The sequence below is a fragment of the Lotus japonicus genome, chromosome 3, assembly GCF_012489685.1.
Source record: "Lotus japonicus ecotype B-129 chromosome 3, LjGifu_v1.2".
NCBI classification, from domain to species: domain Eukaryota; kingdom Viridiplantae; phylum Streptophyta; class Magnoliopsida; order Fabales; family Fabaceae; genus Lotus; species Lotus japonicus.
Window position 1 is genome coordinate 37,576,906 of NC_080043.1, and position 14,659 is coordinate 37,591,564.

The 14,659-nt window shown below is 39.3% G+C and overlaps 1 protein-coding gene across 1 annotated transcript; it reads left to right on the plus strand.

The window, feature by feature from the left end:
* The first annotated feature begins 9,976 nt into the window (after positions 1-9,976).
* Positions 9,977-13,707, plus strand: LOC130744085 (uncharacterized). Its single transcript, XM_057596280.1, has 5 exons — positions 9,977-10,876; positions 10,940-11,608; positions 11,661-12,239; positions 12,438-13,126; positions 13,212-13,707. The coding sequence occupies exons 1-5, from the start codon at positions 9,977-9,979 to the stop codon at positions 13,705-13,707; spliced, it is 3,333 nt and encodes a 1,110-aa protein (XP_057452263.1).
* The last annotated feature ends 952 nt before the right edge of the window (positions 13,708-14,659 follow it).

Below are 14,659 nucleotides of genomic sequence, written 5' to 3' on the forward strand. Positions count from 1 at the left end.
TCTCCAATCTTCTAAGATTCAACTCCCATTGTCACACCTACAACCATAAGATCTCCTACTCGTACGCGATTCCCGACTCTCAAGATCAATCTTAACCCTAAGATTTCAATCCAACTTAGTAAATCTCACTTAGTAATCTTAGCATATTTCTTTGGAATCCATATCACCAACCTCAAGTATTCAACTTATGCTAAAACTTTCTTTCTCCAACTTAATCATTAATTCAACACTTTTCAAATGAAAATTCATCTCTTAAGACTATAATGTCTCCACATATTAATCAAACGCTTAGCAATACTTATTCCTGGAACTCGACTATAACAATCTAGTTCAGAGTTAATTCTTCTCAATCTTGCTACCATCAAGCTATCATCTAAAACCTGATTAAATCCAACTTATTTAGTCTCTAACAATTCCACTCAGTAATCACATAACCTATGACTTCATAACTTCCGAGAAACTACTTAATACTTTTCCAGCCTTAAATCTCTTGACTTAGTCTACCTCTACTTGGAGTAATCACACGAACTAACCAATCAATGTCTATACGACACTCATCGACTTCCACAGATTTAAATCTTAATCTTTTACAATCAAATGCTTAACACGAACTTTCCTCCCAAATCCGACTAATCCTCAATCAATTCAAATTCATCTTACACATCCTTCTATCAAGGTCCATTACCAGCTGTGATTCCGAATATCACCCCCTCAATATTAGGTTGATCAGGCCTAATACATCGAAGGTGGAAATTTAGAAAAACCCACTGGAACGGTCAATGAGTTCCTATCCTCCAGTAGTCACAAATATCCTGATACTAAATCCTTTAATGATCCCGCTACGGAACTACACACCCTCAACATATCACGTATACTACCCATACGGAATGTCCCTAAGATTCGTTCTTCAGCTACTAGCTTCCTCATAATCGCATCGGTGGAAGACTACTTTCTAGACTTAGTGTGCTATTCCCAACCTCGTGTAACTTCTATAGTTAAAACACGAGCAACTTCGAATAAGGTCCTACTAGGGATAATAATCATAAGATCATAGTCTAAGTAGTAAATACAAGTTAGGCGCGTTACACTCGCTTCGAAGAGAAAAGAGTAAGTTATTTTAGAATAAGAGAACAGTTAAAATATTACCATCGTTCCCACGTTCTTCCTCGTTCGACTCCTCAACTCTTGCTCCTTCCTTGATATGAATCCTTTCCTCTGTAGCAAGTCGTTTTCCTTTCCCAACATTCCCTTATGATTCGCCCTTGGGTGCCTTACAACTTCTGGAGAAATGTTCCGGTTGGTTGCAATTGAAGCATAGTTTTCCCTTGATCTTGCACGTACTGGCATAGTGCCCTACTTCCCTGCACCTGTAACACGTCACTGTTCTTCCCGAAGTCTTGTTTCCTGTCCCTCCGGTAGCATCACTCCCTTTCATCTTACTGTCAGACGTCCCCCCCTGAAGTGTCTTGCAGTTCACAGCTAGATGCCCCTCTCGGTTACACTTGAAGCATCTCTGTCCAATCACTGAGCACTTGTTAGCAAAATGCCCAAACTTTCCGCATCGGAAACATGTCACCCCTTTGTCTCCAACTGGCTTCCCTCCTGTATCAGCAGTCGTTGGTTTGTACTCTCTTGAGATACGATTTCTTCCATCGGAACGCTGATACGGTCCCCACTGATGGTAGCTCTCCCTTCTGTTATAGCCTTGGGAACCTAACCTCATTGGTCCCCCAGCTCCTGTTCGGCTCATTCCTCTTTGTTGATACATTGCCGTCGCCATCAGTCGTTGATGATGCTCACGTGCAGCCTCTTCAGCGCGCATGTAAGCGTCTTCCGCAGCCTAGCTCATCATTGCCTCGATCAGTGTAGCTATTGCCTCCGCCATCCGGTTAAGGTCCACCATCCTATGTCTCATCAAACGTCCCATTAGTACTAACCCTACGGTAGCACTAGACAAACCATCCAAGATGGTTAAGTGGTAACGCAAACAATTAGAGCGAAAGTCGCTCTGCAGACAATCAATTTTCACTCTTTGCAGACTCACACAACCTAGCACAGAAGACCTATTCCCCAAAGACTCCTGAAAGACTCGACTAAGCTCTGATAACATAATGTAACACCCTGATTTCTGGGTGTCACTTTAGTAACCAAAAATAAACTTTACGCGGAAAACAGGTAATTTTTTTTTCCGATGATCCCTTTTAAATAAAGTGATGGAAAATTAAGGCATAGCCCAACCACTAAACTAACCAATATACATCAAATATACACATGTACAGCCTCAGCTGCACTCTCCCGTCACGCGCACTCGCAGGGACTCCAAGTAGTGTGCCCGCAGGCAAAAATATACAGACCCAGAAGTGTGAGTAAGAAATTTTTTAATTACAACCCACTAGGAGAAAGTCGGCCTCAAAATGGCCTAAGCAAAGACCCCTATGGTCCGACTGACTCACTGTGATCCCTCAGTAAGAGAACCACACAAAAGTCATGCGTCGGGAACTTACCCTGTCCCAAAAGCAAAACGAATCAGAGCTCTACACAAAATATGACGCCTGCCTAAACCTACCCTTCCGGTACCGCTCTAGCTCCTCCTCCTCATCCTCGTCGCTCGGCGAGTAACAGTCAACTTCGGCGTCGGAGTCAGAGTCCAAGTCCACAGCGATCTGAAGTCGGCAAGTTGAAGCTCAGCTCCATGCGTCATAGCACTCCTTTCGTCAGACGTCCACGCTCGTCAGACCGGTCCTCCATGACCCTTCCCCGGTACGTCGCTCGATGACACACAAGATCGTTATCCAAGTGGTGGGGCAGCACGATCCACAAGCTCATACCTGATTCCCCCCCCCCCCCCCGAGGGAGAGACCGTCGAAATCCACTCCACCGTAGACATCTGGCAGCAGGCCGACCGCCCAAACACAAACATGAAATCAAAGCCAAGGCGCTAGGGTCAACTCACGGAATTAAGTAGATATACACTCAACATGTGATAGGGGGTATAGATATATGTTGATATATACACATATAAACAATCCTAGCATGTTATGGCTCTAACAATGCTTCAATAAACAAACAGCACACAATTCAAGTTAGAATGAATGTATGCGTGAAATGCACAATATGATCCGGATTTGTGACGCGTTCTCGTTCGCCACAAGTGAAGCATTCCCGTTCTTCACTATGGATGAACCATTCCCGTTATTCATCCTGGATGAACCATTCCCGTTATTCATCCTTGGTGAACCATTCCCGTTATTCATCGTAAATGCAAGGTGAACCATTCCCGTTAATCACCATGATATGCACAGGTGAACCATTCCCGTTATTCACCCGATTGATTCAATATGGTTAGCCAAACAACGAATCGTTCTTACCACGAAAATGTTTAGCTCACAACCCAATCTCAACAACCCAAGAGTTAGTGTCGGCCAATACAACACAACTCGGAGAAAGTGTCGGTCAATACAACACAACTCCACCAACAAGAATACACAAGGGTCTAGTGTCGGTCAATACAACACAGCCCAAACAACAAAAGCACTAAGTGTCGGTCAATACAACACGGCTCCAACAACAGATAACCCATGGGATTAGTGTCGGTCAATACAACACAACCCCAACAACAAAACCCAAAATCAAAGCCAGAGTCAGTGTCGGTCAATACAACACGACTCGGAGTTAGTGTCGGTCAATACAACACAACTCCCACAACAAAACCCACAAACAAAGCCCAGAGTCTATGCCGGTCAATACAGCACGACTCGAACAACACTCCCAAGAGTACTAGAGTACTCGGTGACTTTCAATCATCACCATAGCTCACCTTAGTGGCTTTCCCAATTCCAATAACTCTCCAAACCCACAACAAAGTCGACTTTTCCCCATCTTTCGTAAATATTTTCCCCTTCAGTTCTCCTATCCTTAAACATTAATAAAAATTGTTTCGATTCGAATTAGTCAAGTTATGAGTTTATTTCTCAAAGTCTAAGTTTCCCAAAGTCTCTTGTTTTCGAAATTCTAATCATTCTAAGTTTTCCAAAAACCCTCCAAAAGAAGTTTCCCGGGGAAAGTCTAAGTATTCAAACGAATCCTAACAGATGGCTAAGTCTCAAACCCCACATTTGAACTTTCCTAGGGTTGTTCATCCAACCCGAAATATCAAAGATCACCAGTTCAATGAATCTCCACTCCGAAATTGCGTCAAAACGCACAATCCAACAAAAGCACAACATCACAAGTTATGGAAAAGCATCATAACATCAACTCATCATCATAAACAACATCAGATAAAGCATAAGTCAAATTTATCGACGCCTATCATGCAATCTTAGCTAATATAGTAAGTTGCCCTAACCTCAAGCTGCTCCAGCCTCGTAATCAAAATCTCCTTCACACAAATGCTCTGAAACTCCCAAAGTTCCTTCAACTGAACCTCGGAGAAAAACAAAGCAGAATTCAAACAAAATCGATTAGTTCGATCGCAATACAACACATATATGATAGACAAAGCATTAAAGCTTCAGAATACGACCATCGGGTACGAAAAGACAAGTTTTCGAAAACGAAAAACTCCCCCCCCCCCCCCTAAAGGAACAGCCCACGGCCCTTAAGGAAAAAGAGCTTCGGCTCTTTTTCTTCGATCAAATCTATTTACAAGGTAGTTTTAGGGTAAAACTAAGGCAAAGAAACTGTCAGAACAATTTTCGGACAATCGGGTCGAAATACGGCCGTTCAGGGGCATTTTGGTCCAAAATAAAAGCTCAAACCCTCAAAGTTACCAGTTCGGAAAACAAATTTGACAGCAATGATCCTCACGACATCCGTGACAACAAATCCTAAAGGCACGAAGTCAGATTACGTCTTTTCGACAATAAAGTTTCGAAATGTGAGACAAAAAGGGTTTTGAATCTGTTTTTCAGATCCTGGACAGCTCGATCGCAATCAGCGATTAATGACAGAGGTTTTAGACTCTTGTGAACGTAGGGAAGATAACCCAAGCAAGAAATCAGAGAAAACTTACAGTTTTACAAAAAGCTCAAAACTGTGAGCACAGAAACGCAGTAGAAACAGTAATCAGAGGTAAGAATCAAGCTAGTTACCTCGATACCTTGAAGTAGGGACGAACTGCACGAAGATTGGTCGAGTTTTCGCGAAAATCTCCTCTCCCTCTCCTCTCCTCAATCCACGGCCCCAATGTGAAGAAAATGAGAGATATTTTGCTTTTTCGCCTATTTATAGGCGGGTGAAATCGCGGGAAAATGAAAATTTCGCGATTCCGATTTTTGCAGCACGTTCACTGAAGAACTCTAAGAGAGATTCTGGCGACAGAATTCCAGAACTCAAAACAAATCTCTGACATTTGGGAAAAACGATATCTAAAATCCCAAAAGCGGTGTAAGTTAATCTGTCCCGAAAAACTACTTTTTGCTGTGATGCTCAAACGACAAAACTTTGTACTGGAGAAAGATTGGAAATGTCGAAAAAAATCTGGCATCGCGAACGGAATCTTCGTTAGAAGTACCGAATAGAAAAAGTCTTCATCCATCGCTCGAATCTAGGGTTTCGGAGCAAAGAAATAAGCGTCGACGGACTTCCAAAAAGTGAAACCTATCGTGCGTACAGTCCAGAGTTCCGAAATGAAACGCTGGTCGAAGGAAAAATAAAGAGAATCTTTAAATTTTCCAAGAGTTCGAAATCTCACTTAAAACGTTGCTCTAAAAGCGATATAGCCTATACTGGACACGCTCGCCATAAGGCAGGTGTGCAGACGACTCTCCCTAACTCCGGAAGCAACTACGCAACATTCCTCAAGCAATTCTTGAACTTTCTTCTTCATTAATCTTTCTCAAATATCAACCTCCTGTCACGCTTACATGATTCTACGCGTGAGTCGGAAATTAACTTGCTCTGAAAATCCAGGTCTTACAATGCTTATCTTGAGGAAGGAGAGGTACCACCTGTGATCTTAAGTAGTTCTTTTTCTCCTTTATAAGAAGAGAAATCGTTAAAAATTTTGAGAGAGTTTAAATCTGCTTTAGGTTGGACCAAGCCAGAGTTTGAGCCTGAGGAACAAGTGTTATTGTATAGCTCTAGGTTAAGATGGTTCTCTGGTAAGTTCATGTCTCACTGGTCACGACCATACGTGGTTACTAAGGTCTCTCCCCATGGTGTTGTTGAGATTGAGAACCCAACCTCAAAGTATAATTTCACTGTCAATGGACATAGGTTGAAACTCTACTATGGGGGAGAAATATTTAGAGGGAAGGCAATATTGCAGACTGACCCTCCCAACTGAGTGGGGAGGAGATTCTAACAAAGACTATAAATAGTGCTTTTTGGGAGACAACCTAAGTTTAAAAAAACAAAATATTTTACTTTTTAGTTTGACTCTTCATTTTATGCTGAGTCTTAGTGTGCTCATTTTTGCAAGGACTAAGAATTTTACATGATTGAAATTGAGTTGGAGGGGCCAACTGACAGAGCCCTGATGCTATCACTTTTTGCACCCAAATTGAGTACAGAGAGTTTTATTAAACCACTCATCTCTCATTTAATTTTATGATTATGCATTATGCGTTAAGTTATTTAGTTGCAAACACTAGTTTTGCACATTCTTTTAACCTTAGTTATTATTTCTCATATGCTTAACCTCTCAAGTGGATTTAACTCTGGCTAAATGCCTTGTCTTCAAAAGTTTTCGATACACTTGTTCTGTGAAGTTATTGGGACATGACATTCTGTTGAGAGAGGTGAGAGAATTCTAGGTTTGCGGGGTGAGCCGTTGGGTGGTGTTGGTCTGAATTCATTCGGGGTCCATCATTTTACCCCTTGTTTTTGCTGAGTGTTGAATGTTTTATACTGATTCCTGACTTACTTGCACTTTTCTGGTTCTGCTTTGAAATGCATGTTGAATTGATAGTGTTATGCTTGTGACGGGTGTAAGATTTTTAGGCATATTTTATGGCTTTCAGATATTGTTTTAGTTAATCCTTAGTTGCCAAAGTTGAACATGATTGTAATATTTTCTTGATCTCTAATTGTAAACATATTTGTGAATTGTTAAGTGATCTTAGCCGTGAATAGAGATAATCATAAAATGTGTGTGAAAAGGTTCTCTTTCTCTCTTAGTGCAAGTGAAAATGTTACAAAGTTTGTGGAGATGAAAAAAATGGAAAATGTGAAAAGGAAACAAAAAGGAAAAGAAAACAGAAAAAAAGAAGAAGAAGGAATAGAACGAAAATGAATAAAAGGAGAGACAAGAACCTTAAGAGCTTTTTGAATAATGCTCTGAGTTATCAATGAAATAGATCACTTAGCTGCTCTTGTGTGTAGCCTTGTGCGTTCTTTTCTTATCCTACCTAACGTTACACCTTAGCCACATAGCAACCCATTTGAATCTCTTACTGGTTGCATAACATTACGTTGTCTGTTTTGATGTGATTGATTATCTGAATCGAGACATAGTATTTGTATTGCCAGATGCACTAAATGATTGATGATGCATGTTTGTGTGGGTGAGTGTTTGATGTGATTTATGATCCCCACTGCCCTAGTGTTTTCACCCTCTCTGATTTAGGTCCCTTATTTCTTGGTTCAGTATGCTCATGAACTAATTGCCTTTGTTGAGCATGTGTATCTAGTTTACTACTTGTTTTGGCATTTATCTTGGAGTTAATTTGTTTTGTGCTTGAGAACAAGCTTGCTTAAGTTTACGCTTGAGGACAAGCTGTCGTTGAGTATAGAGGTGTGATAACCCACGGTTCTATGGTTCTTTGATGTGGTAATTTACATGTTTTGTGGGGTTTATTTAAGTTATTTCATTATTTTTAGTTAAGTATTTGCATTATTTTAGTATGTTGTTATTTTAATTAGTTTTATTATCTTGTTATAGTTTTTAGGTTATTTTTCTAGATTTCTTTAGGATTTAATCAAGTTATTTGAAGTTGTTATTTTTTTCTATCTTTTAGTTAATTCTGGTTATAATTATTAATTATTTCCCTTTGTTATTTTAGGTTAATATTTAAAGGAAATAAAGAAAAGAAGAATATATGGAGGGGCTGGAGATTTTGGCATGAAATCCGTGCAAATTTAGCTTGTTTCTCGCGCAAATACTTGAGCATCATGGTTGCTGGAATTTTTGGCGTGAAAATTCGCTCAATTCCTTCCTTATTTCGTGCAATTATCGTGTTGTGTTATTTTGGCCCGAATTTTCATGCAAATTTATGTGTTTCCTGGCGAAAATTTGCCAAACTCCTCTTGAAAGGGTATAAAACCTGATTTTAATATGATCTCTTTACCCTTTTTCACGTTGGAACACTTTGAGCTTTCAGGATTGCAATTGAGCACGAATTTCTTAGGGTTTTCAGAGCCTTTCCAAGGCTTCTACTGGAGATTCTAGATTTTATTTCTTCTTTCTTGTAATCTTGATTATGGACATGCTTGAGTAAACCTCTTTTAGTACTTGGTTTGTGGATCCTTTTTAGGATTATGTTTTGATTCGAACATTTGCTTCATATGAATTCTATTTTCCAATCTACGTAGTTATTTCAATTTATCTTGATTATACTTGAATGTATGCAAGTAATTTACTGATTCTTATAAGAACGAAAGTTGACTAGGAATTAGAGAAACAAGGAAACAATTAGATTAGGCGTTCCCTACTGCTTGATTCAAGAGTAGAACCTAATTGCGTTGCCTAGTTTAAACAGGACTTAATCTTCAATTCCCTGGTGTAGGTGCTCGTAAAACAGACTTAGTAATTGAATTGAAAGTCTAGGGCGTGTGAGATATCAACATCTTAGAACATAGGCTAAATCATCGTATAGAAGTTTATTAGATTCATATGAACATTGTTAGAATGAAGGCATAAGCCGAATAGGTGAAACAAGACCCAAGTCCTATCTTCTCAACTGATTTCTCAAACTATTTTAATTTTCGTTCTTACTTTTTATGAGTGATTTCTACAATCTTCAAAATCCTTAAAATTGGTTTTTATTTTCATAATCTAAATCTTAGAAGTTAAGAGAATTAGTATTGAATCAAAATCCTCGAGGGATCGATAATTTATTATTGTTGTTCCATTGTTATGGTTGTCTGCATTTTAGCTGATGCTTGTGTGTGCCAAGTTGTCGGACAAGATGTTGTAACATCGTGCTATGACATTTGTCCCTGGGAGACGTTCTGTTACTTGGCAGTTTTTCTGAAGCTTTGTGTTGATTACTTTGTGATCAAGTTAGGTTATTGTTGGAAGCTTCTGTGCGTCGTCAAAGGAGATATTTAGTGTTATCAAATCCGGCTCACGAGGGTTTGATTTGGGGTTATTTGTGGAAGTTTGTATCTGCACCTTATTCACGGTCTGGAGATTCTATGCAGATTTGTTACTTCTTTGTTTCTGAAACAACTTCCCAATTGCATGTTTATGGACTCTGTGCTGACCGTGTGTTTTGTATTAGGGTTTATTGAGTTCATTCTGAGTGTTCTCTTAGCAGCTATATGCCATTGTTGTAAGCTAAGAGTTGTGTTAGCCGTGTGATCTTGAGATCTGTCTTTGTACTCTTGTTTGAGTTCAATAATTGTGCCAGTGATTGAGAGTAATAAAGTGAGAGGGATTCTCATACTTAGGGGGAGAACTAAGTAATAAGCAACAGGTAGAGATAGGTAGAAAAGGTAGTTGAACTGGGGCAGTTCTGTTGAGACCTTTTGTGTACAATTTCTCTATAATAGTGGATTATCTTTCTCGGGTGAAAACCCTTCAGACGTAGGTGATATTGCACCGAACTTGGTTAACAATCTCTTGTGTGATTTTTAGCTTTTCTTGACTTTAACTTGTTTAAGTGTTTGCTGTGTTTTGTGTAATGTTGTACAAGATGTCTTAGACATCTGGTAAAACATATGTCCTACAGTTGCCATAATTTCAATTGGTATCAGAGCAGGCACCCCTGTTCTGCTATTGGGTGAGATCTAGGAAAATACTTCTGGTATTATGGACAACAACAAGGAAGGAGGATCTGTTCATAGGCCACCAATCTTGGATAGTACTAACTATGACTACTGGAAAGCACGCATGATTGCATTTTTTAGATCTATTGATAGCAAGACCTGGAAATCTATTGTCAAAGGCTGGAAGCACCCTATGAAGAGAGACAAAGAAGGAACTTCAACCACTGAACTGAAGCTTGAGGAAGAATGGACCAAGGAAGAAGATGATAAAGCACTCAGTAACTCAAAAGCACTGAATGCCATCTTCAATGGAGTGGACAAGAACATGTTCAGATTGATCAACACCTGCACTGTGGCAAAGGATGCCTGGGAAATCCTTAGGTTGGCTCATGAAGGCACTACAAGAGTGAGAGTGTCAAGACTTCAACTTCTCACTACTCAATTGGAGAACCTGAAGATGAAGGAGGATGAAACTATTTCTGAATTTCACATGAGGGTGCGAGACATGGTAAATGCATCATTTGCTATGGGAGAACAAATGTCTGAAGAAAAGCTTGTCAGGAAGATTCTCAGGTCCTTACCTAAGAGATTTGATATGAAGGTTACAACTACTGAGGAAGCTCAGGATATTGGTACTATAAAGGTTGATGAACTCATTGGCTCTTTGCAAACCTTTGAGATGTCACTTAATGAAAGGTCAGATAAGAAGAATAAAAGCATAACATTTGTGTCAAATACTGAAGATGACGATCTAAGTGAGAAAGAGTCTGATGAAAATCTGTCTGAGGCAATAACACTGCTTGGAAGAAAATTCAACAAATTTATGAGGAGGTTTGAAAGAAGGCCTAGACCAAATGTGCCAGAAAAGCGGTCTAACATTGGGAAGAACTCTGGTTATGCTCACAGAAACAAGGAAGAATACAAACCTAACAAAAGCAAAGGAGTTCAATGTCATGAATGTGAAGGATATGGTCATATTAAGGCAGAATGTGCAACTTATCTGCAGAAGCTTGGAAAAGGAATGGTGGCTACTTGGTCAGATAGTGATTCAGAAGAGGAAGATGAACCTCAAGTCATGGGTCTCACTGTGAAATGTAATTCTGAAACTGAGTCAAGTGATGGTGAAGTATCTGAGGAGAAACTTGTTGAAACCTATAAACTCTTGTTCAACAACTGGAAGGATGCTTGTGAAAAGGGAAAGAAATTGGAAGGGACTGTCAAGGATCTGGAAATTGAGAAGCAGAATTTGCTGATCGTAAATGACAATCTTCAAGAAGAAGTCACTGTGTTGAAATCAAAGATTGAAGGTATGATAAAATCTGTTCGTATGTTGAATAAAGGGACTGATGTGTTTGATCTGATTTTGGAAACAGGAAAAGTGGCAAAGGATATGACAGGTTTAGGCTATGCTGATGATTCTTATCCTCTGGTTCAGAAAGTGAGAAGCTCAAGTTGGAGATGTCATCACTATGGTCAGCATGGACATATAAGACCTTATTGTTACAGACTTTATGGGGCTCCTCAGAACTGGAAACTCATTCAGAAGTATACTTATGCTAATCCAAAAAGAAGAGAATGGAAACCTAAGAACAATGTTACATCACTAGTTGCCTACACCTCTTTGAGAGTGTCTTCTAAGGAGGATTGGTATTTTGATAGTGGTTGTTTCAGGCATGTGACAGGCGTGAAGATGTATCTTGACAACATCAAGCCATATTCTACCAAAGGATGGTGCTAAAGGAAAGATCAAAGGATCTGGGAAGATTGTTAGTGGTGGCTCTCCAAATCTGAATAATGTGCTACTGGTGGAAGGATTAACTGCAAACCTAATCAGTATAAGTCAACTGTGTGACCTGGATCTGAATGTCTCATTCAACAAAGCTGGTTGCAAAGTTACTGATGAGAATGAGGAAGTGATCATGATTGGAGTGAGATCCAAAGACAACTGCTATATATGGTCTCCACAGAACAAGGCTCTGACTTCAATGTGTCTCATGTCAAAGAAAGATGAGGTAAAGCTATGGCATAAAAAACTAGGGCATCTCAATCCTAAAAGCATGAAGAAGGTCATCTCTAAGGAAGCTATCAGAGGCCTTCCTAGACTGAAGATTGAAGAGGACAAAGTGTGTGGAGAATGTCAGGTTGGAAAGCAGACTCAGACTTCTCACAAGAAACTAACTCATGTTGCTACAACAAGATCTTTGGAACTGCTACACATGGATTTAATGGGACCAATGCAGAAAGAAAATCTTTGGTGGAAAAAGCATGTCTTTGTCTGTGTTGATGATTTTTCAAGATTCACTTGGGTGAGCTTTATTGCAGAAAAATCAGAAACTTTTGAAATCTTCAGAGAGCTAAGTCAGCAACTCCAGAGAGAGAAGGGAAATGGAATTGTGAGAATTAGAAGTGATCATGGAAAGGAATTTGAGAATAGTAAATTCTCATAATACTGTGTCAATGAAGGAATCAAGCATGAATTTTCAACTCCTATCATTCCTCAATAGAATGGTGTAGTTGAAAGAAAGCACAGAACTCTGCAAGAATCTGCTAGAATGTTGCTTCATGGAAAGAAAGTTCCTTATCATTTATGGGCTGAGGTCATAAACACTGCTTGCTACATTTACAATAGGGTAATTGTTCGTTCAGGAACTGACTCTACTTCATATGAGTTGTGGAAATGCAAGAAACCTGCTGTTAAATACTTTCATGTCTTTGGAAGTAAATGCTACATTTTGACTGATAGAGAACAAAGAAGGAAACTGGATCCCAAGAGTGATGAAAGGATATTTTTGGGTTACTCAATGAATAGTAAGGCATACATGGTCTTTAATTCTCGCACAAAGACAATGAAAGAGTCTATAAATGTTGTTGTTGATGATAGTGGAAACAATCTGGAAGAAGACAATGCAGATGGAGATGATAATGTGCCTCAGACAGTTGATGAAAGAACAAATGTCACAAACATCAGGTCTGACATTGAGTCGGAAGAACAAAATGAGCATGTGTCACCAAAGGAGGTTGTTCCATCAATCAAGATTCAGAAAATTCATCCCAAAAAGAACATTATAGAGAATCTAAATGAAGGAGTCATTACTAGATCTATAGATATCATAGAAAATGCATGTTTTATCTCCAAGATTGAACCAAAGAACATCAAGGAAGCTCTAACAGATGAGTACTGGATGAATGTCAGGTAAGAAGAACTAGGTCAATTCAAGAGAAATGAAGTGTGGGATCTTGTTCCAAGACCGGATGGTGTGAATGTGATTGGTACCAAGTGGATTTTCAGAAAAGTCAGATGAAAATGGTACTGTAACGAGAAACAATGCCAGATTAGTTGCTCAAGGGTATACTCAGATTGAAGGAATTGATTTTGATGAGACATTTGCTCCAGTTGCTTGTTTGGATTCAATCAGATTGTTGTTGGGAGTAGCATGTCTACTGAAGTTCAAACTGTATCAGGTGGATGTAAATAGTGCCTTTTTGAATGACTATCTGAATGAGGAGGTCTATGTAGAACAAACAAAGGGCTTTGTAGATCCAACATTTCCAGATCATGTTTACAAGTTGAGAAAGGTAATGTATGGATTACAGCAAGCACCAAGGGCTTGGTATGAAAGACTGACTGAATTTTTGACAAACAAGGGATACAACAAAGAAGGGATAGACAAGACGCTATTTGTGAAAAATGATGGTGAAAATATCATGATAGCCCAGATATATGTTGATGACATTGTCTTTGGAGGGATGTCAGACAATGAGTTTGGTTGGTGATTTAAACTATTTCTTGGGATTGCAAGTGAAACAGATGAAAGAGTCTAAGTTTATTTCACAGAGCAAGTATGCCAAAGAATTAGTCAGGAAGTTTGGTCTTGAAGGTTCAACTCATAAGAGAAATCCAGCAACCACTCACATTAAATTGACAAAAGATGATAGTGGACCTGATGTTGATCAAAGTCTATACAGGAGTATGATAGGAAGTCTTCTGTACCTCACTGCTATTAGACCTGACATTTCCTTTGCAGTAGGAGTGTGTGCAAGGTATCAAGCTGCTCCTAAGGAAAGCCATCTTATACAAGTAAAGAGGATTATCAAGTATGTTAGTGGAATTAGTGATTATGGCATCTTTTATGCTCATCATACAAACTCCAGTCTTGTAGGGTACTGTGATGCAGATTGGGCAGAAAATGCAGATGACAGGAAGAGCACTTCGGGTGGATGTTTCTTTTTGGGGAATAATCTTATCTCTTGGTTCAGCAAGAAACAAAATTGTGTTTCCTTATCCACTGCTGAGGCTGAGTATATAGCTGCTGGAAGTGGTTGCACTCAATTGCTGTGGATGAAGCAGATGTTGAAGGAATACAATGTCTTACAAGATGTTATGACATTATACTGTGACAACTTGAGCGCCATCAGCTTTTCAAAGAATCCTATTCAACATAGTCGTACCAAGCATATTAATATCTGTCATCACCTTATCAGAGATTTGGTTGAAGAAATAGTTATCACTCTTGAACATGTGGAAAGTGATCTGCCGTTAGCAGATATTTTTACTAAGGCCTTGGATGTGGCAAAGTGTGAAAAACTTAGAGGAAAATTAGGAAATTGTGTAATAATTGACTTATAGCAGTTATTTACACATGTTAAGGGCAACCACTACTTTTCTCACTATTTAACCACCCTTGATGAGATTGAGGAAGTCACAGTATTACACTTTCTTGATTCC

Bases quoted from the DNA above. Each gene is read 5' to 3' on its own strand.
- LOC130744085 (XM_057596280.1), top strand. From the start codon at position 9,977: ATGGACAACAACAAGGAAGGAGGATCTGTTCATAGGCCACCAATCTTG. The intron at 12,240-12,437 runs GTGAGCTTTATT...ATTCCTCAATAG, and splicing joins ATTTTTCAAGATTCACTTGG to AATGGTGTAGTTGAAAGAAA. The intron at 13,127-13,211 runs GTAAGAAGAACT...ATTGGTACCAAG, and splicing joins GAGTACTGGATGAATGTCAG to TGGATTTTCAGAAAAGTCAG.